This window comes from Plecotus auritus, assembly GCF_963455305.1.
Source record: "Plecotus auritus genome assembly, chromosome: 5".
Lineage (NCBI taxonomy): Eukaryota > Metazoa > Chordata > Mammalia > Chiroptera > Vespertilionidae > Plecotus > Plecotus auritus.
Window position 1 is genome coordinate 38,505,310 of NC_137776.1, and position 23,132 is coordinate 38,528,441.

General features: G+C 50.7%; 1 protein-coding gene across 1 annotated transcript in view; it reads right to left on the bottom strand.

The window, feature by feature from the left end:
• The window catches only part of PASK (PAS domain containing serine/threonine kinase), a gene marked incomplete at its 5' end in the record, with an annotated part of 27,123 nt that continues 3,991 nt past the window's right edge, over positions 1 to 23,132 (bottom strand). Inside the window, 16 exon segments of the mRNA XM_080668036.1 lie at positions 1 to 480; positions 1,055 to 1,201; positions 3,164 to 3,297; positions 5,468 to 5,667; positions 8,345 to 8,479; positions 8,586 to 8,711; positions 10,028 to 10,195; positions 10,583 to 10,764; positions 11,961 to 13,351; positions 15,925 to 16,081; positions 17,930 to 18,089; positions 19,419 to 19,679; positions 19,874 to 20,008; positions 20,757 to 20,897; positions 21,506 to 21,676; positions 22,233 to 22,465. Coding sequence (XP_080524162.1) covers positions 350 to 480; positions 1,055 to 1,201; positions 3,164 to 3,297; positions 5,468 to 5,667; positions 8,345 to 8,479; positions 8,586 to 8,711; positions 10,028 to 10,195; positions 10,583 to 10,764; positions 11,961 to 13,351; positions 15,925 to 16,081; positions 17,930 to 18,089; positions 19,419 to 19,679; positions 19,874 to 20,008; positions 20,757 to 20,897; positions 21,506 to 21,676; positions 22,233 to 22,465 — 3,872 coding nt within the window. The 3' untranslated portion in view covers positions 1 to 349.

Here is a 23,132-nt window from a genome sequence, read left to right on the forward strand (position 1 = left end):
ACTAACAAAATTGCTTTAATTTGGAAAATGTTCAAAGAAATAAATTAATGAAATACCCTGGTCATCAGTTCTACAAATTCTACCTATCAGATAAGCATAGACTGAGTCTGAGGAAACAAAACATATGAATATATACAGAAGTAAGAATTTGAAAATGCTTTTATGCTTTTCAGAAGTTCACAGATTCAAAATCCTTTCATAGTATGAAACTATTGAACTTTACAATGTTTTTCCAAGGCCATGAAAAAAACAAACTCCGTGTCTATTTTATAAACCTAAAATAATATAGCACCACTGGCTTTTGTTCTAGCATTTATCAAATTCACATGAGTTTTTAGATGAATTGGGCTCAATCTTGAGAATTACTTTTCCTGAATGGATGAGGACCATTAGGGGGCGCCCCCAGCTCCGGATGCTGAGTAACTTCATTGGGGCTCCTGCTCTCCATCTCCAGACTCATAGTGGACAGGACTCTACTTTCTGAAGAAAGAAGACATTGTATCACATGCTAACAACACATGATTCTCAAACACTTTGCTTCTCTCTGGATAGGAGTGAAAGACATCAGAAGGACTCTTCAGAACCCAACTGGCGAAGCCCTAGAGTTCCTGGACTGCTGAGGCGCTGTGGGGCTTCTACACCAGAGCCATCAACACCAGCTGGGCCCACCTGCTCTGAGAAGTGACCATATGGCTGCTCTTGTTTGGCTGTGCTGCCAGGAGCCTCACCTCTAGAGTATTGCACTCACTATTTGTGATCTTATCATCCCCTTCAGCCCACTCAGACTATTGCCTACTGCACCAGCTCAACTCCTCTGTAGGTGCCATGTCATCACAGGGTCCACGGGCACTCCCCCACCCTACAAGGACCACAGCCAAGCTCTGAACCCTGGTGGCATTCAGGGACCTCTGAAACAGAATCAAGCCCCATTTGTTCCACAGGTGTAAATCCAGGACAGGACAGCATGGAGTGGGAGCTACCCCACCTCCCCAGACCCAGAAGGCAGCCTGGGGAACCTCCTCACCCTATCTGGTTCATAGGTCACACCTCATACCTGGCTTGTTTATTCCACACACTTCCTCCCAGGTGTAGTCTGCAAGGTTCACGGGCTGGGTAACCCAAGGGTCTGTCACCAGCTTCTCCAAGGTGGTGCGCTGCTCAGGAACAGGCTGCAGCAGCCCAGACATGAGGTTCATGAGATCTGGGGACATAAAAACCCACCCTAAGCATAGGGCCAGAAGACCATCAGTGGTCCAGGCTGGGGTTAAGTGAAGGGCATCTCAAAACCACAGTCCTACCTGCCCCCAGGAGCACCTCCAACTGGGCAGCATGTGGCCCTGAACCCCCATTTTTAACTAGCAACTCCAGGTTTTCAGCACATGGGGCCTCCAGTTGTGCTTTGAGAAAGGCTACAAGAGCCATCTGTCACACTGAAATGAGAGCTGGGAGCTTGAGATCCTGCCTCCATCACTCATTGTGCAGAAATCCCTAATCATGGTCTGTTCTCAGGGGCTGTGACTGTGCAGAGCCCAGAATGACACAGGGTGTAACAGGAGTACTAGGATCCAGAGATCAAGAGCACCCTACAGTCCTCTCCTGGGTCACTGGGGGCTGATTGTGACCCCTCGAATGCGCATGCTGAAGCCCTGCCCTCATGGTGGTGGTAAGAGGGGGTGGGGCCTTTGGGAGGTGACCAGGGTGATTAGATGAGGCCCCATGATGATATTGGTGCCCTTGTAAGAGAGGCCAGAAAGCTCACTCTGTCCCTCTCTCTACCACGTGAGGACACAGAACAGGCTGCTGTCTATAAGACAGGAAGAGGCTCTCACCAGGAGCTGAAAAGGCCAGTGCCTGGACCTCAGACTCCCAGCCTCTACCAGCCGTGGGCAAACTACGGCCCGCGGGCCAGATCCGGCTGTTCTATCCGGTTCTCTTGCTCTCCCCTCCGCTCCTTTACTTTGAATTTATATTAGTTCACACAAACACTCCATCCATGCTTTTGTTCCGGCCCTCCGGTTCAGTTTAAGAACCCATTGTGGCCCTCGAGTCAAAAAGTTTGCCCACCCCTGCTCTAGACTGAGAAGTAAACCGTTTCTGTTTGAGCCCCCTGTCTGTGTGAGTGTCATGGCCACCTGAGCCAACTGAGACACAGGCTTCTAACCCAGTGGTCGGCAAACTCATTAGTCAACAGAGCCAAATATCAACAGTAAAACGATTGAAATTTCTTTTGAGAGCCAAATTTTTTAAACTTAAACTTCTAACGCCACTTCTTCAAAATAGACTCACCCAGGCCGTGGTATTTTGTGGAAGAGCCACACTCATGGGGCCAAAGAGCCGCATGTGGCTCGCAAGCCGCAGTTTGCCAACCATGGTTCTAACCCAAGCAAAGAATCAAGGCACAGACTTCATGCATGAAGATACTGGTCACCTTGATACTCATAACAATAAGTGACAACTATGGAATCACAAACTGTCAAGATTGGAAGGGACTTCAGAATCCTGTGGGCCAGCTGCAGACTCAGGAAGTCCTTTCCAGCTACCAAGTCCACATCTGCTTCCCATGCTGGTCCCCACTTCCGAGGCAAATCAAGCTCACACTGCCAGCTCATGGGGCGCTCAAGGTGTGACAGACACCCCCAGGCTTCCTTCCATGGGAGCTCCTGGGGCTTGAGTCCCTCCATTTTCCCCCCTCCCCACTGATGGTCACTGCCATGGCGAAACCCACAAGCATTAATGTCTAACTCTCAGAAGACAGACCCTGTGATCCAAAGGGGAAGTTCATAGTAATATAATTATCGTGATGTTTTAAAGTCAGATCCCAATCATCCTTCTGTTCAAATCAAAGTATCAGAGGAATGGCCCAGCCGGTGTGGCTCAGTGGTTGAACACTGACCCATGAACCAAGAGGTCACGGTTTGATTCCCAGTCAGGACACATGCCCGGGATGCAGGCTCAATCGACAGAAGAGGACATGTGGGAGGCAGCTGATCGATAACTCTCATTATTGATGTTTCTGTCTCCCTTCCTCTCTAAAATCAATAAAAATATATAATGATTAAAAAACAAAGTATGAGAGAAATGGAAAGAAGGTGAGGCCATCAGCTCTGATAAAGGCTCTGGGAGACAGAAGGTAGGGAGGGATGCTGGCTGCAGCCCTGCTCACCTTCCGACACCAAGTACGGGGGGTTTATTGCAGCTTCCAGGGTCTCCTCCAGCTCACAGAAGGGGTTCTCCTCAAAGATGAGCGTGTACAGCGTGACTCCCAGGGACCACATCTCTAGCTCCGGACCCTTGTAACTGACAGAAGACAGCACTCATGGCACACAGCTCAGTCAAGGAGTGTGAGCCCCAAGTCCCCAGTCACCCAAGATGGTGCCAAGTGAGGTTCAACATGCTCCTGACCACATCCTCAATATCCGGCACATCTGCTCCAGTCAGGTACCACTCTGTGCCAGGAGAGGGAGAAGACACAAAGCCGGGCAGCTGAGAGACTAATTCGGGAGACAGAATGCCCACCAGTGGATGGGACAATGTACATGGCACAAGGAATCAGAGACAGCATCCCCCTGGGGGTTTGGGTGACTTCCCAGTGGAGATGGACAGAAGGCACAGCAGAGTGCAAGGCAGCAGGGCCATAGGAAACAACAGGCAGTTCCAGAACAGAGTGGTGTTCCCTTCAGAGATGGCAGAGAGTAGATTTGGGCTGCAGGCCACACAGCCTCTGTCGCTACCCCTTCTCTCTGCCATGGCAGCACAGCAGCAGCTACAGACATAAATAAGCCAATCCACGTGGCTGTGTGCCAATGAAGCTTTATAAAAACAAGTGGTGGGCCAGATAAGGCCCAGGGTCATAGATGCTGAACCTTTGAGTGGACAGACATGAAAATGATGAGGGAGGAAGCAAAGCTCCTGAAGATAGGATCTAGAATCAGAGCTCAGAAGTCTTTTGGCCCATGAGATGGGAGAAGCACCCAGGATGGAGGACAGAGCTCGGAGGACACCTACAGCCCAGCTGGGGGGGAAGGAGCAGAAATGATACTGGGTGGGGCCACCGGGAGAAAGTGGGAGGATGGCTCCCTGGGGAGGGAGGCATGGGGTAAGAGTGGGGCAGACAAGCCACCCACCAGCACATTCATGGTCCTGTGGACACAAAGACCCCTCCAACACTGATGTCATGATGGGCACCACAGGACAACAGCCACTGGCACTCTGGGGTGCCAGGGTAACCAAATTATATCTTAAAGGCTCTTCGTGGATGATCCCTGCCCCTAAGTATGTCATTGTCTGTGGCTCTGGATGTGCACAGAGGTGACAGGGAGATGGTTTACTTATCCACCCCACCCCACCCCACCCCCCTTCTGCTGTGGACAAAAAGCCTGGTTGTTCTGCTCACAGGGCCAGCCTGGTGTGTGGATCAGGAGGGCAGCAGACTCCACATGAGCATCCTGCAGTCCTCTCTGCCTGACTCTGAAATGAACCATGACCTGAGGAGACACTGTGACAGAGTGCCCGTCACATCTCACACCAATGCCAGGGGATTTCTCGGAGCCTAAGGCATGGCATAGAGACAGCAGTGCCCATAAGCAAATGCTCCAGACTCAGGCCACCTGGGTTCTAATCTGGCTCTGACCAGGTCTGGCTGAATGTTCCACACACCTGTCACATGAGAACAGGACCAGAGGCGGGCTCTGAGAGTGTAGCACAGCACTGCAGGGAGGCCCACACAACACCGACATCTGTCCTTTTAGTCACAGGCATCTGCAGACAGTCTCCCTAGACCTCTGACATGTGTAGGTGCTGCAGGAAAATACCTGCTACCTGGATCTGATGAAAATAAGTCCACTTTATTACTAGTACTAGTATATGTGGATGACATGGAAATTCATGTGTGTGAAGCAGACAATACTGAGAACTGTTTGCACTCAAGCCGCAGCAACACCTAAGCAATAATCACTGTTCTCTGCTCTCCTGAGTCCCCAAGAGCAGGCCCTGGTCAGGCTGCCCCAAAGCTCCTAGGCTTCCCGAACAGACACCAGTGCAGCCCGCACCCCCAGGACCTGCTTCTCCCAGCAAGACACAACAGCACCTCCAGCCAAGGTGCTGTCTTGGCACAGTGCTGCCTCAGCTCTGCCTCTGTTACTGATTCCCTGCTGTATCAATGGCAGCCCAACATATTTTAAGGGAACAGGTTATTATTTCTGTCATCAAAATAACCCCAAACAAGACTCCTCTTTGCTTATTTGGAGAGTCCCATCTTTTGGGATTCCTTTATCTTTTTAACTTTTAATTATATAAAACTGCACACATAAACAAAAGTGAGAATCCTGTTCTCATTGCCCAGCTTCCCTGGCCAACCTTCCTTCCTTTGCCCATTTGCCCACTTTCCAAATATCATCCTTTATCCCTCATCACACATTTTCCCTGCCTAAAATTCACAGATGACAAGGCCAAGTGGTGTAATACGTACGGATTCCCCATGAGAACTTCAGGCGCACAGTACTCGATTGTCCCACAGAAGGTGTAGAACAGTTTGCCCCTTTCCAAGTAGGCAGCGGAGCCAAAGTCTATGAGCTTAATGGTGAAGTCCTCAGCAATGACGATGTTCTCATCCTTGATGTCCCGGTGAAGGATGCTCTTTGAGCGGAGATACCCCACCGCCGACACCAGCTGAAACCAAGAGGCCATAGGGCTTTGTACAAAGCAGTTCACTCAAAACTTGCATTTAAAATAAGGACTGACAAGCAAAACAGAAAACAATGAAGGAAAAAAAATAAAAATGTTCTCCAACTCATGATGAAACAGTGACAGGAAAAGACCACTGGATGCTACAGACACAACCCAACCAACACGGAGGCAGAGCACTTCTAGGCAGTGTGCTCACTACAGCTGGCACACGTCTCCCCGACAAACAGCAAACGAGAACACATGACTTTAAAAACTGCACCATTGTTATTATTTGTGACATGGACACAACAAAAGATCTGCCTTCTTCTCACATTTTTAAGTACACGACAGCATAGTGGCCACAGGTAGCAGGCCGAGCCTCAGACCACAGGGGTCCTCACCTACATCACTGATACTATACCTTCCACTGCCCACTTTCCTCCCACACAAATGCGTGAGTCTTACGTCCTCTCTCTGTGCTACTGAAAAAAACTTCCCAACAGACATCCACTCACACACCGACCCACACCACGATCATCTCGGGAGGAAAGACAGACCACAAGCAGAAGCTACAGAGACATGTGGCAGCACTTGAATGAGTGTGGGGTGGACACTAATGGGAAGTGGCCCCAGAGAAAGCCCAAGTCTGGCCGTTGGGTTCAGCAGAGTTCACACAGCAGTTTAGGAGCAGAGCTAAGTACGAAGCCACATCCCCAAACTATTATTTCAGGGCCCTGTGGTTTCTCAAAAAGCTGCAGCAGCCACACTAGCTACAACGCATGTGGGACTCTCAGCCACATGGACTCAGAGTTAATTCCATTGGAATCGGCTAATTTCCATGAGCCCAAGGTGTTAGCCTGCACTCTGAAAGTATAAAGTTACTATACTACACCACTGTCCCCTGGACCTGGGATGGCCCACACTGCCCATTTGGTGACAGACACCAACAAAGGTAGCTGTTCGGTAAGCTGAAGTAGATTGGTACTTTCTGGCTGCATTCATAAATTGGACACCAGTTGTACCATCAGCATTGTGATTTCACGATGTAGTCAGTCACTTTGATCATCAGACACAATACTATATTTACAAATGAGTATCTTTGAACCAGAAGCAATGGCTAATGATAGGTTAACAATCAGTAAATGTGTTTACCGGTATATATACATGTATGCAAACACATGCATATTTATATACTGAAACATGTATTTACAACATGCATGTACACACACACACACTTATGTTCACACACACATATCAGGGCCCAGTCAGGAAACAGACCACATTTCATCTGAACAAGGAAAGTTTCATCAAGCTTATAACTACAAAGGGGCAAGAGAACCTGACCCTGGACAAAAAGTAGACCTACTGCTGGTCCCCAGTGTCCTAGTTGCCAGGAGAGCTGGTCACAGGCCCCATTCACCATCCCTCCACCCCCCAACCAAGCAGGCAGCACACCGATAACAGGCATTATGTATACATATTTACATATGATAATAATAGTTCTATAAAATGACTCAGTTTACTATATTATGTATATAGATTTACTAATGGGCTACAGATACTTGCTGCAAAAATTGTACAACTTCGAACACTATAATCACCTATATCAGTAGCCCCAGAATTAACAAGTTAGGTGGCAGCTTTTTCTTTTTAATATCTTTTTATTGATTTCAGAGAAGAAGGGAGATGGAGAGAGAGATAGAAACATCAATGATGAGAGATAATCATTGATTGGCTGCCTCCTGCACACCCCACACCAGGGATCAAGCCTACAACCCAGGCATGTGCCCTGACCAGGAATCGAACCCTGACCTCCTGGTTCAAAGGTTGACACTCAACCACTGAGCCACGCCAGCCGGGCTAGGCAGCAGCTTTTAACAAGTGACTACTGTTACCTCAAACAGACACTCTTTTTACCACGAAGATTTCAGAAATAAATCTTCGCCATGAAGTAAAGCGGACGAGTATATGATCTTCCAACACAGGAAGTGGGAGAGAGGTAACATTCCTTGCACAGAACCACAGTGCCTGAAACTATAAGTAGGTGCCTCAGAAACTTAATATCAGAAATCCAGTAACTTCTGGGAGTTTATAGCTTTGAGAAAGCAATGTCAATTCAGGGAAGTTGTCTTTAGAAATTGAGTAACCTCCAAGTGACTGTTAGTCTAAGAGCAAACCTGCCTTGTTCACATCCCCACTACATCCAGGACATCCTGCAACACATCGCCCTCAGGACTCCCTGTTGCACGCCTGTCCACATGCCCCTCCAGGCTGCCGTGCTGCACATTTGCCTTAGAGATAGGTGCTCTCTCATTTAACCCTAACAGCCTCATGGTGTGGGCACCAGAATGACTGCTGCTTCAGTGGTTTCCTGGTTGTAGGCAAAAACCTAGATCAAACCTGCAGGTCGAAGAGCTAAGTCTGACAGCTGTGTTGGCTCACTTTGAGGTTGGTGTGAATAATCTATGTATGTAAATAAACTTTAATCATTAACCCTACCTCCCCAATCATTCCAGGTATCTGGCCTCATCCTTCCTTCCCAACCTCACTTTTTCTACTTAAACCACAAAATTATCTTCTCAAAAACTGAAAGCTAGACGCAACTCAGAGAGGGCTGAGTGCAGCCTCCAGGACAAAGCGCCCCAGCCTACGCTTCCTACACAGCTCTGGGCCGAGTTACCTGTCGGAAGATGTAACTGGCCAACGGCTCATCCAGGCTGGGGTGGTGGTCGATGAACGCAAAGAGGTCCAGGCCAGAACCGTGCTTCTCCATCACCAGCTGAAAGAAGCCCTGGTTCTCGAATATGTCCAGGACCTGGGAAGAGACAACGCGGGTCCAGCACTGCCCAGATGCCTCAGACATGTTTAGGATGCTCCCATGAGTCCCATCAGGGCGTCTCTCAAAGAGAACCACTATCCACCTTGATGATGTTGACGTGCTCCACCCTGGACAGGATCGATATCTCCAACGTAACTTTTCCAAGTGTGGGATCCTCGATCCAACAATCCTCCAGAACCTTCTCCTTCTTAATAAACTTGACCACCACCTATGAGGAAAGCAGAGGGGAGAAGCTGCCCCGTGGGACCTGGTACCCACACTGGCCACAGCGGCAGGCAGGACCCCCACATGTTAATCCCCTGGCCCCAGGGGCATGAAAGAACATGATAATGTGCCCTTGCGGCACAAGGACATGTACAGTAAGTGGATGGGACAGCGCAAAGCCCAGGGGCTGAGGAGCCACAGCCTCACCGGAAAGGGAGGCCCCAGAGACCTCGGAGCAGACACTCCCCAAAACACCCTGTCTCACCCTGATTTCTCAACTGAGAACTGGATGTTTGGGCAAGAAAATGGAACTAGACGCCTGAGAACTAGAAAATAGTCAAAAACCGTCATCGACATTGATTCTGAGACTAGTCATGATCAGCAAGGTTGATGAACACAAGATCGATATATGAAAAGTGGTGTGAGTACAATGAATGATAGTACCCTGAAAGTGTAATAGTAAAGTAAAGGAAACACAGACGTGGTCATCTCAACAAATGCTGAAAGACAGTTCATAAAACTCAACACTCTAAAAAACAATTTAATGAACTGAAAATAAAATAAAATCTCCTCAAACAAAAGGTATCCATCAAGAAATAAAAGGGGTGTCTGTGAAGGGCAGGGAAACAGCAGGAGACCTGTGGCATACCTGTCACTTCACCGGCTCTGCAGGTACTGCCCAGTTACAGGAGGGAAAGAAAAGTTGAGGAGACACAAACAGAAAAGGAGAGACAATTGTCATAACCACAGAGAAATATCGTTTATCTAGGGACCCGATGAACAGTTGTCAGAAGCAGGAAGACAGTTGCAGACTTCTGACCAAGCATCAGCCCAGGCATGCAGCTCTGATAATTCCAGCAAGCATGGCCCTCCCAGGACTTGGCAGGCTGGCATGGGACACCAGGCACTGTTCGCAGGGACAGGCAGCACTGTCACCACATCCCTAAATCACACACACACTGGCAACTACCAGTCACCTCTCAACAGGACTGGCTCTGAGGCTCATCCAGCAGCAGAATATGTGAAATGGCCAGGATCACCAGCCAGGGAAGAAACCCTGCAGGTCTGAACCTGGAAGTCAAGAAGATGTAGCCCTGGTGCATGAAGGAGCATGGATGCCATTCATGGTGTCTGAAGCAGCCAGAGGGACAGCCAGGGCTGAGTGTGTTTGCTTTGAGGAGACCTCCTCCCAGCATACAGATCCCAAGCAGGGCCGGCCGCGTGCTGCACACAGAGGACTACTACCCACTGAGTCCCAGCATGCAGACATGAGGACTAGAAGTATGGGACCAGCCCCACCTACCCCAAGGGCCCAAGTACCTCCTTATTCTGATTCCTGTCCAGAGCAGTCCATACGAAGCCAAAGGCCCCGCTGCCCAGTGGGCTCAGCGTACTGTACTTGTGAGAGTATGCACCCTCACAAGCTGCCAGCCCCTCCAATTCTCCGGCCTTGGGGGGCTCCTCAAACCACGGTCTGCTTCTGAGCATCTGTGTGGGTGAAGGAAGGTATGAGGGGCCACATGCAACCATCGGAAAGGAGGCGGCAGCAGATGGGTGCATTACCCCACCATCCCTTGCAGCTGTGGGGACAGTGGGACCCAACTCCTGTGTAGCCCATTCCTCCCATGCCCCTGGGAACCCATCCTGAGAGCCATACTAGCACCCACATTGAAGCATGTTCACGCCCCATCCTGCACATGGGCACATGCAGATTTGAAACCCTACATGTTGATTAATACTAGTACACAGGACATTAGAAGACAGAGTTAAAAAGCCTCCTCCCATCCTTCCCAGAAGAAACAGAGAAGATGCTGATAGGAAGACACTTCCATGCAGACAGGCAACTGCAAGGCAGAGCAAGCTGCACATACCCACCTCCCCTGGGCTGGGTCCAGGATGTTCACACGCAGAGTGCGTGGAGCTGGGCAGGCTGGCCAGCAGCAGTTGGGTACGAGTGGCCGAGGCCTGGTGGCCGTGCAGGAGGTCTTTCACCAGCCAGCAGCAGAACAGGGGAGTAGGGCCTTGGAGCTCTACCCGCTTCACCTCAAACTGAACACCTGAGGGGAAGGCGAGAACGCACAGCCCTCCACTGACTTCACCAAGACATCATGATGAAACAAGCACACACCTTGGGCAGCACAGAACCATACAGAACACCCAGGGCAGGGGGGCAGGGAAGCAGGGGGGCAGGGAGCACCAGGCTGAGCACAGCGGCAGAATCACCTCCACTTGGTGTGGAGCCAGCGGCTTGGTACATCCGCAGCAGCCAGAGCCAAGGGAAGCACTTCAGGGATACCTGCAACCACCTGCCAACTCAGGAAAGCCTGGAAAACCTGCCCTCAACATACCAACATGGGGAGGCTCTGCCTCTGTGGAGGAATGTGAATGACCCAGCGGAAGCACACACACGTGCGGGCTGTGGGCCCTGAGTTACATTGAACTACACATGCTCTGAGCTTGTGCACACATGCACTTTCACACGGCCTCCAGGTCCTATACCCAAAAAAGAGGTTTTTATGGGGGGAGGGGTGTTTACATATGATTTTATTTTGTTTATATTTTTCAAATATTTTTTAAAATAACTTATGTATTACTTAAATAAGTTTTTAAAGTTTAGGGGGAAAGCCTTAGGAATCAACAACACAAAACCCTAAACAACTGGCTAAAATATTATGACCTATTAAATAATTGGGAAAATTAAAAAGAAAGTAAGCCTTGGCCAGGTGGCTTGGTTGGCACATCTTCCTGTACACCAAAAGATTGTGGGTTTGATTCCCACTTGGGGTGAGTACAGGAGGCAATGTGATGTTTCTCTCTCACAATGATGTTTCTCTTTCTCTCTCTCCCCCTCTCCGGCCCTCTCTCCCTTCCTCTCTCTCTAAAATAAATAAATTATTATTAATTAATTAAATATCCTTGGGTGAGGAGCAAAAAAAAAAGGAAAGGAAAGCAATCACCCTCGAAGAGGCAAGTGAATGGGCCTGATCCCTACACCTTCCCAGAGCGATGCCAGTCAGAGATACAGCAGCCTGGCCCTGGACGTCACCCCGCCCTGCTCTGCAGCCCCAGTGGGACCTGGGCTCCCCATCCTGGGAATGCATACTATAATCCTGGTGTGCAAGATGTAAGTTGTAACTTCATGTCCTTGAATGCATCACTACTGCCGAAACTACTAGGGTGGAGAGCCATCAGACCCTGGGATGAGGATGCCCTGCACCCGGTTGCGCTCTAGGAACAACCCCCCAGGACATACTCAGCAGTGAGCCATCTCTGTGGCAGCAGCTCCCCAAGTAGGTGCCCTCCTGGATCTCCCGCTGCAGGCTGGTGGCCCTGGACGTCGCCGAGCTATCCCCTCTCACAGGCGTGGAGGTGACCTGGATGCTTGGCCTGGGCTCCTCTAACGGGCACATGTGCATGGGGCTGGATCCCAACCTGGGAAGGACACAGCCAGGGCTCTCTCTGCCACTCACATCTTCACATTCTGAGGTGTCAGATAGTTCTGTCTGATTGAGGCCCAGATGGGTCTCACAGAACTGCCGGCCTTCACCAAGATTGAAATAAGTGCCAGTCAGCAACAACAGCTCCCTGTCATCCAGAACCTCCGCCCTGTGCCCATGCAAAGTGCTCACATCCACATCGGAGCCAGCCAGCGAAGGGGAGGCTGTCCCCACGAGCTCAGACGAGGCACAGGAACAGTTGGAAGAAGTTCGTTCTGTCCACCGGCTGTAAAACACTTCCTTGAGGTTCCATAAAAAGGAATTTCCGTCAGCCTCTGGGGCCTCCACTGTGTCCAAGACGCCAGGGAGGTCTGTGGCTAGGGCATAGCAGGCTGAGGAGCTGCCGGAGCGGCCGCTGTACAGGTCTCTGCCTCCCAGGTCACACAGCGACACAGGGGCAGTGAAGGGGGTATGCTCCGCCGGGACCAGCTCAATGGAGGAGATGTCCTGAGGTCTCCCAAAGCTCGACTTGGACAGCTGCTCCTTCAGTAAGCAAGTCTGAAGCTCCTCCCTGTTGTCCTGCACTCCCAGCCACTGCTCCTCCAAAGCAGGTATGGAAAGTGAGAGTCGCGCTGTCCCTGAGGGACTGGCGGCCATAGCTGGGCTCTCCTGGGATGTGCCCCACTCAGCCCCACATCCAGGGTGCAGCAATGGAAGGCCCACCCCTGCCAGCTGTCCCGCAGCATCAGCCTGATGGTTGGCAGTGCTCAAACCCATGCACTCCAGCTGTGCTTCCTGGGACAGGCCACACACTTCATCCCAGCTCCTGTCCTCAGCTGGGTTCAGAGCTTCAGAATCTTCACAGGAAGCAAAGGGTCTTATGGCCACTGAGGCAGACCTGCTTCCCCTCAAAAGCTCCTGGCTGAGGCTCTCTGTTCCTGTAGGTTCCTGCTTCTCCAGGACAGTGTCCTGCTGGTCCTCAGGTGATGACAGCTGGCGATGGGCTGGTGGGCTTCCTTCTGGAATGTCCTGCTGGTGCTCAGGCAATGACTGTTCCTGGGCTGGTGGGCTTCCTTCTGGAATGTTCCACTGGTGCTCAGGCAATGACTGTTCCTGGGCTGGTGGGCTTCCTTCTGGAATCTTCCACTGGTCCTCAGGCAATGACTGTTCCTGGGCTGGTGGGCTTCCTCCTGGGATGCTGCACCCCCTGGGGATTACAATACAAATAGCACAGTTACTTAGGAGCCACAAAAGAATCAAAAACAGAGATCATGTGAACTTCCCTTCTATTACTGAAAAGTACAAAGCATTTAACAACATAAACTTATGACAGAAAAAAAAGATTAAATTTTGTAATCAAGTTAAAAAATAAAACACCAACACACATTTTCCAGATAAATGCATGTTTAGCAATGATTAATCAATCAAAGCCACAGAGCACCAGGACCATGTGCTGAAGGGTTGTCAGCAGTACACAGCAGCCTCACGGAAGGCGGGAGCAAAGGGAGAAGGGATTTGATTGGCCCCCCCACGAGCATGTTCAGCATAGGGTAGCCCCTGAGGAAGAGGCTACCACCATACAGATAGAACAACCGTGCAGAGATCTGGGTCAAGACCCCTCCAGGTGGTCTGGCCGATGTCAGCCCCAGGCGACACTGGCACCAAGACCACTGGAGGTGGCCATGCCCAGCCTCATTAGGCAGACATGCCAGTAATGTGGTAGATGTACCAGAGGTTCACGGAGAGGCACAGGAGACAAAGGACCCCACTCCAGGATGGGTTCCACTCCAGGAGGAGGGAATGGCGAGCAGTTTGGAGGAGCAGTGGGAGTTGCTGCGGGGACCTGAGAGATGGGACAAGGATCTGCAGAGGCCAAGCAATAAGTATCTGTCCCTCTCGCTACAGCTACACCTACAACTCCATCCATCCATTGATGCCAAGAGACCAGCCCTATGTCAGTCTCAGGAGCTGCAGGCCATCTGCAGGAAAGCAGCTGAGGCAGGAGGGTCTCATTGCCCTTACCAAGCAGGGTGAGCATCCTCTCCCATGTGGTCCAGGGTCAAGCTCTGCACTGTCCCTCCTTCATCTGCACCTCCCCAGCAGCCAGGTGTCACCTTGTCAATAAATTCTGGCCATGGAGAAGTGAGGAAGTATGGGGAGGACCCTATCCTCCTCCCTACCCTGCCTGCTCCCCCACTACCAAGTCTACAAGCTATGATGAACAGGGGGATGGCAGGGCCTCCAGTGGTGGGTGCCGTGGGAACCTGGGACAACCCGCCCTTCCCCAGCTTCTGAGTGCCTCATTCAGGGTCTCAGCATCTGGTCTACACTCTAAAGGTCCCACTCTGCTTCCTCACCAACCGACTGAAACATAGGATGGACTCATCTAGTGGGACTCCCTCATTGCATAATCACATCCCAGAAAACAAGCTGTCCAGGGCCCTGAGGAGCTCAGGACAGAGCGGAACATGCTACCATCTGAGACGCCTGCAGCAAGCACTCTCAGACCATGTCCCATAGCACACAGCCTGCTGGGGCAGAGCCTCCCTCCTCATCTGTGGATGAGCCAGGAGAGAGTGGTTAACTGCTCAAAATACCAAGAGTGGACACCAGTTATGGAAGAAGCCAGGGAGCCTAAGCAAAGGACAGGAAACAGCTGGAACACTTGTCAACAAGAAAACATCTACCTGAACTCTGGTGTTACACAGAAAGCTGGTTCTGAGGTAGCACCACAGAGAAAGATCTTCAAGACACACAAGTGTGTGCATGTGTGCACGTATACACGGAAGACAACATGTACACTGTAACCTATTTATGTACATGAGTGTGTGCATGTGTGCATGCGCACAAGGAGCACAACATGCACAGTGATCTATTTTGTTAAAGGAACAGGGCAGCTTTTCATGAGCACACATGTATATTATATTTAAGTGCACAGGGAAACGGTCTAGAAGAGGGGTGGGCAAACTTTTTGACTCGAGGGCCACAATGGGTTCTTAAACTGGACCGGAGGGCTGGAACAAAAGCATGGATGGAGTGTTTGTGTGAACTAATATAAATTCAAAGTAAAGGAGCGGAGGGGAGAGCAAGAGAACCGGATAGAACAGCCGGATCCGGCCCGCGGGCCATAGTTTGCCCAAGGCTGGTCTAGAAGAATACAACTGCTGACAGTGGTTCCCTCTCGGAACGATTGGGAGATAGTCACCGAACATTTGCTTTTTGCCATTATTCTTCTGTACTTTCGAAAAGTGCACATTCATTCACATATTACATATTTTTAAAATAACTGTAAGACTGGAAAACACAATTATGTGGATAAATCTCCCAGCCACAACAATGAGCAAGAGAAACCAGGCATAGGGAATGCATAGGTCAAGTTCAAAGACAGCCCTGTGACCTGCATCCAGACCCTAGGGCAGTGAGGGCGCTGAGTCCTAGGCAGAGCAGAAAGGCCAGGCACACGCACACCCTCGTGTGGTGCATTACTGTGTGCTACGCATCAGATTTTTAAGGATAAAACTGGTTGAAACACACCAAAATGCTATGCACAATAGGATGTGGTAACTGAAAAGGGCATTTTTTATTTCTACATTTCTCATTTTTCCAAATTTCCTAATATGTACTTCCTTTAAATAAAATACTTTGTTACTTAACACACACAAAGAGAACAGATTCATATAATTTTTTAAATGAGAAAACTGCTCATATCAATTCCCTGGAACCTACCTAAATGTTTCAAGTAACCTGCACCAAGTGACCTGCACCTTGCAGAGGACTTACCCCAGAGTGGGCAGAGATGAGAGGGGAGACGGGAGCCGGGCTCCAGTGTCCACTTGGGTCTGAGTCCCTGTGACAGCTTCTTGGCTTCCCGCAGGCTTTGGGGTCCTGTCTGGGGGCAGCATGTGGTCACCAGCGAGCATGCCATTAACCCCTGGATCTAGCAACAACAGCAGAAAAGAGTGTTTCCCATTTGCAAGCAACCCTGCTGAGATAAACCTCCTCATTTGCCAGTGACTCAAGGGAATGAGGGAACAGGAGATAACCTGATCTACTAAACTCCATCTGCCCCACGTTCAAAGCCTGTCCCGGATCCGGTCACCTCTAGCCACCTCACAGGCACCCAGTCCAGGCCAGCATCCTCTGCCACCCTGCTGTATTGCCCTGGGCCCTGCACTTGGCCAGCATGGTCCCACTAACACCGCAGTTGGAGCAGGTCCCTCATCAGCCCACAGCCCTCCTAAGCTCCACTCTGACACAGGATAAAAGACACCATCCCTAAGATGACCACACAGCCCTGTGACCTGACTCCTGCTAGCTTTCCAGAACTGCACCCAGCCCACCCACTGAGGGCAGTGAGAAGGCTGCCAGAGAGTGTGTGGGGTGCAACTCCTTGCTCCTTGTCAAGGGAAAGTGAGTACACAGGAGGCTGCAGAGTGCCCCACTCCTTCCCCATTCAACCAGAGCTAAAGCTGCTGCCACAGCCCTGAACTCCAGGACAGGATTCACTAAGGGCAGGAGCCGTGAGCTCTTAGTCCTCACTGGACACTAACAAAGTCATAGAGTGTGACTTGGGGCAGGTGTGGGAGTAATTTTAAATGTTAAATTAGCCCAGCCGGCCTGACTCAGTGGTTGAGCATTGACCTATAGAACCAGGAGGTCACAGTTCTATTCCCAGTCAGGGCACATGCCTGGATTGTGCACTCAATCCCCAGTATGGGGTGTGCAGAAGGCAGATGATCAGTGATTCTCTCTCATCATTGATGTTTCTATCCCTCTCTCCCTTCTCCCTCACTCTCTGAAATCAATAAAAAAATATATTTTTTAAAAAAAGTTAAAATAAAGGTACAGGGGCCTTGGTCAGTGTGGTTCAGTTGGTTAGAGCATCATCCCGTACACTGAAAGCTTGTGGGTTGAATTCCTGGTCAGGGCACATACCTAGATTGCAGGTTCGATCCCTAGTCAGGGCACCTACGGGAAGCCAAATCAATGTCTCTCTCACATCTATCATTTCTCTCTTTCTCCCTTCCCCTCTCTAAAATCAATAAGCATGTCCTCAGGTGAGGATTAAAAAAAAATTAAAAGCACAGTGATTGCCCTGGCCAACATTCTCAATGGTTAGAGCACTGGCCTGGGCACCAGAGCATCGAGGGCTCGATTCCTGGTCAAGGGCACGTACCTGGGTTGCAGATCCAATCCCGCCCTCCAGTCGGGGCGCATGTAGATGGCAACCAACCAATGTGTCTTCGTCACATCAATCTTTCTCTCTCTCTCTCTCTTTCTTTCTCCCCCCCGCCCCACCTCTTTCTCCTTTTCCCCCTCCCTCCTCCCTTCCACTCTCTCTGAAATCAATGGAAAAAATATCCTCACTGCTTGGGTGAGGATTAAAAAAAAACAGTACAGTGATTAACAGATAAAGAAATCCTACTGTGACTGTTTTACATCAGGTTAACTTGATATGCTACATCAGACCTCAAACTACATAAAGCTACATAGACTTACTTATAAAAGATAGTCAATTAGCTACGGCATCCTACATACAGGCCTGTGGGAACTTATGACAGGCACGTGGGGGAGTTCTGGTCCTCTCCCTGCTAACACATTAGTAGGACATACCATGTCCTGTCCCCAGGAAACACTGAAGGCCCATCAGAAACAGAGGAACGCAGAATCCAACACACACAATCCCTGATCTCTCCCCATCCCACCTGGCACACCCAAGCCCCAGCTCCCTCCTGTCCCCAATGGAGGTTCAGGCAGGCTCCTTGGGAGGAGGCCCCAGGCTCACCCTCAGCTGTGCTCCAGCCCTGCAGGGGGTCCACAGTCGTTTCCTCAGGCCCACTCTGGTTTCCCATGTCCAGGCGGCTGACCAGGTCTGGCAGTGGTAAGGAGCCCTCATATACAAGGTCCATATAGTGGTAGAAACCAGGGATCAGGAAAGTGATGTTCTAGAAAACAAACAGCAGCACTCAGAACAGGTGAGAATCCAGACCTGTTGCACCACCCACCATCCCTCCTAGAGGGAGAATGGAAACAAGATGCCCAGTCTCTGGGGTATCATTCCTTCAGGTGAGAGAGACCGAGTCAGATTTCCCTGAAAGGCCTGAAATCCTCTAATGCTCAACATGGAATTCATGACTTTTTGCCTTTTTCTTGTGAAAAAGAGAAAACTAACACACTCCAAAGTTAATTATTCAGGTATCTACACACTTTCTGAATTTACTCCTCAGGCCTGGGAGCCCATGTTTACAAGCTTCCTACTCCAATGTCCTGGCATAAAAGGACAAAGGGCCTCGGGCAGTAGGAAATTGACCCCCAGAATCCAGCAGGGGCCTGTGCTGCACCGGCCATGGCCCCAATGTGAGGGTCTTGGGCCCCGGACTGCAAGGACAGCCACTTTATCTGAGCTGCATGTGGCCCTAACTCCCGGGCTGCCCTTGGTCGTATGAATCCAGAACATGCTCTCACCCACACACACACTCCCTGAAGGGACCTGCTGTCCTCAACACTCCTGCAGAATCCCTTGTCCAAAAATCATGCCAACTAAGTCTCCATTAACTTCACCTGAACCCTGAGCCCGGGGAGGACATCACCCCTAGCCAACACCACATGGAATAGAATGGCTGTTCCACTTACAACTCAGCTCAAAGGACCGACTTGTAACCAGAACACATGATTGTCACCTGGGCACTAAGTTTGAGGAGGTTTGTTTGCAATAACTGGCACAGGACCACTCAGCAGTCTTGGGTAAGAAAAAGGGGTAGTCACCACCCCTGGAGCTTGGCCCCTGGTGTGCGGGGACTTCTACCTCCCATGTGCAAGGAACTGAGAGAGAGCGCAACAAAGGAAGAAGGTCACAGAAACACCTTCCTTTGAACAGCAGGCTTCCCCGATAATTCCCAGGGCAGTCAGGGGAGAAGCAGACAAGCCCCGACCTGAAGATTCAGAGCAAATGCCCACAGCTGTGACACACACCCTAGTCCAGTCTCTTAGACCAGACTCGATCAGGATGAAGCTCTGAGGCAAGAGCTCCCTCCCTCTGCTAGGGTGGCTCTGGAGATGGTCCAGAGGGTTAGAATGCTCAGTGGGGTCTAGAAAAATCGAGCAGGGGAGTGGTAAAGTGAGCAAGGAATCCCTTTCGGCCCGTATGCCGAGTGAAGCCAGCAGCCGGACTGAAGACGTGGAAGCACAGGACTAGGGACCAGCGCACACCGTCACTGTCAGACCCAGACCAGCTTCCCCACAGGGGAGTGGCCAGCCATGCAGGGAGAGCCCACCTTGCCCAGAAGCTCGGTCCTCCCATAACCAAACAGCATCAGTGCGAAGCTATGATTGATGCCATAGATGGTCCCGTCCGACAGGAGGGTGATAAGGCCGCTGATGGTGGAGAACACCCAGATGGACGCCGAGTAACCTTGCTCAGAGGCCGCCTGGCCAGCTTCTGCCTCCTTGCTATTGGGCTTAGGTTTCAGCTTTAAGCTCAGAGGGAAGGTGGTACCATCCTTGGCTCTTCCAACAGACCTTTGAATCTTGAGATTCTGAAAGAAAGATGCACCACTGAAGAGATGGCATCTCATCGCTGAGCTCTGAGTCTCTGCTGCTTTAGATCATCTATCACATACCTGGCATGGGGTCACCTCAACATCCAGCTCCCTGCACCCCTTTCACCCCCTGCACCGTCCTCCCTCCCTCAGTCTCCCAGGGAAGGCAGGGAAGGCGGTCAGAGCCCCACCTGTGGGACAGGCTGGCCAGGTGCAGGGAGCTGCACGGAAGGGATCAGGTCTGTGATGCGTTGCCCAGCCACCTCGTTCCCACACTCGTAGCCGTGCAGATGGGCAAAGACACTGTCACACGACGTGATCGTTCCCTTGGAGGAAAAGCCAGTGTTATAATAACAGCTTTCTTTTTTTTTTAAAATACATTTTTATTGATTTCATAGAGGAAGGGAGAGGGAGAAAGAAACATCAATGATGAGAGAGAATCATTGATCAGCTGTCTCCAGCATGCCCCCTATTGGGGACCACGCCCGCAACCCAGACACATGCCCTGACCAGGAATCAAACCGTGACCTCCTGGTTCATAGGTTGATGTTCAACCACTGAGCTACACCAACTGGCTGTAATAACAGCTTCTTATACTTCAGCTTCAAACTTCACTGAACCTCAGTGACACCTTCAAGCTACTCCTCCTGCAAGAGGTACATAACAAATGGACTTCTAACAACAGGTCAGCTGGCTCCTCCCGCCACATGGACCTAAACTGTTCAATCTGGAGGGATCTGCAAATCCCAGCACACTGCAGAAGCTCATCAGCTAGTACGATGACCACGTCCACAGCTCACGTGCTGTGCAGCCACCATCCTGAGGGCTATACGTATACTATTTTATTAAAGTGTTAAAGCAATCCCACGAGTGGTTACAATTATATTCTGATTTGGCAGATGAGGAAACTGAGGCATGGGAAGATAGGTTCCTTGCCCAAGGACACAATTACTAAGGGACTCAGCAGATGGGGGCAACCTCCAGAACCCTCACATTGTTGCTGCCTAGAGGCACTAGGAACAGTGTGTGTGATGCACTGGGGAGAAGATGCGAGGTCAGACTCGTGAAACTTACATCACTTTGGAAAGAGACCCAGGCTGATACCCTCTCCACTGGCTCCAGCACAACCACACAGCACAGGCGGGGCTCCTGCTTCATCCTCTTCATCCACACGGACACTGGGATCCGCTCCCTGCTTCTGCTCACAACGTCCACCTGTGGACAGGAACAAGCTGTACCTGCAGCCTACCCCTCCCCGCTAGGCCAGGCCCTCCCCATTCCAAGCACATGGTATTTTCAAGCTCTGCTCACCTACCTGTACTTTGTGTAAATAAAGTACAAACAAGGTTTCTGACACTGAACTTCACAATCTTTGAGTGAAAGTTCTACCAAAGAGTAGATTTTATTATCAGTGGCATCTGTAATTTCTTAAAGAAACAGACACAATACATGCTGAATATCTTTCTCTTCTCATCAGTCAGTCCCTAGGACAGGTAATTTTTCTGGTGTATTAGATCTCTTCTAATCTTCCAGTGCCTGAGACCCAGGGCTCACCATCTAACATGCAGTTCAACCCATCAAAAGCCGGGCTGGACACATCCCACTAGCCAGACCCCCAACAACACCCAACAGTAAAAGCATGTTTCTCTCTTGGGAACCTGAGGTGGTGCCTGCAGGTTTGCAGATGCTGTCAGGCTTGCTCCCAAATGAGCAGCGCCAGGCCAGCAGCAGTGGCTTCTGTTCCTGTGGTGTCCTCGCTGCCCCCCTGCTGCTCCCCAGGCTGCACGTTCCAGCTGGCAGCCAGTCCATAAGCCCGGACTCACCACTGTGCCAAACACCACAGCAGCGTGGCCGCCAGCCTCCACATGCTCCTCGCTGAGCGCTTCCACCACATCGCAGTCTGGCTTCAGGAAGAACTGTGTGAGCTTCAAGCCTATCAGATCGTGGCTGCTGTATCCCAGGAGCCGGCAAGCATTGTCGTTGGCAACCAGGATCTGAGTGTGGCAGAGCGAAGGCACCAGCATCACCAGCAGCATCTCTAACTCCCGGAGCAGTGAGAAGAAGGTGGCTTGGGCACCCTCAGGGGAGGGAGACCCATCCTCTCCCCACCATGTACCATGGGCAGGCTCACACAGAGACGCTGTGTCTGACCGAGTGGAAAGGAGAATGTCCCCTGACAAGATGGGCATGTCATCAAGACCAGGAGGCAGTGATGGGACATGCGCCACACTTCCAACAGTTTCAGTTCTTTGTGTATAAAAATGTGCATTCATGCCAACATATTTAGCTCAAATATTGAACATTGTTCTTATTTCAGTTCAGCCAACACTTCAGCAAGCACAAGTAAATAACAGGCCTCATCCCCTCCCTGAGTCATGTGCTTGACTGAGTCGCATTTAGGTCTCCGAATTCATATCTCAGTTGTTACTATAGAAGTAAAACCAAACATTTTTCTAATTGCACTTAAACGCACAAATACCTCTAATTGAGGTCACAGGTTGAAGGCACAGACCCCAAACCCATGGCTACATCACAAAGTGCAACAAATACCTCTGAGGTCTTGGCATCCACCGTGAAGATGGCCTTGTTGGGGTTGCCCGCAGGCGATGGTAGCAGGGGTGTGGAGCATCCCGAGGACAAGCCGCGCAGCAGTGAGCAGCAGGACGTGCTGCCCAGGAAGCCGGCTGGGTCCACCTGCTCGGCCATGGTTGGGCACTGCACTTTCCCTGTGCAAATGTTTTGGGCAGCCAATGACGAGAGACAATAGGAAGTCCATCTGTCTTCTGGAAAGAAAAGGAAGCTTTAGAGTTCCTGGCTGCCAAGAGCTTGCTTCTGAAACACACAAAGCCCACAGCCCTCACCCTCAACCCCTGCAAAAGGACTAACCTGTAGAGTTGATTCATGTGCTAATAGTCCCCAGTCCACCTAAGCCAGCCCCAGGGGCTCCATAGCCAGCAGAGCTGTGTACCTCAGAGCTCAGCATTTCTGTGCAAATAACACTCTGAGGTCCCTACCCACCAGCCAGAACCCACTGCTGCCCTATTCCCAGAAGTTCACTAATTCAAGTACTACCTGCTGTCTCCACTCCCCTCCCTCCATTCTGCTGAACCAGTCACTCCTCACCTCCAGAAAGTCTGCTCTTGGCAACATCTCCAGTGGCTCCCCCCAGCTGTTCCCACATCCTTCAGTGCCTGCCCTCAGTACAGCACCCTGGCCCTCCCCTTCCCAGCCTCTCACCACTGCCAAGGCTCAACCTCAGAATCTCTGTTCCCCTCCTGGCTCCAGCAGCTGCCCCATCTCAGTATTGTCAGTCCTTCTAGGGGATCAAAAACCAAACAAGAGTCACCCTCCTATCCCCTCTGGGTCCTTCACTGAGGAGCCTCTACCTTCTCAGTTAGTGGCCTCATCAGATCAGAAACCCAAGGTCAGCTCCACTACCTCGCACATTGG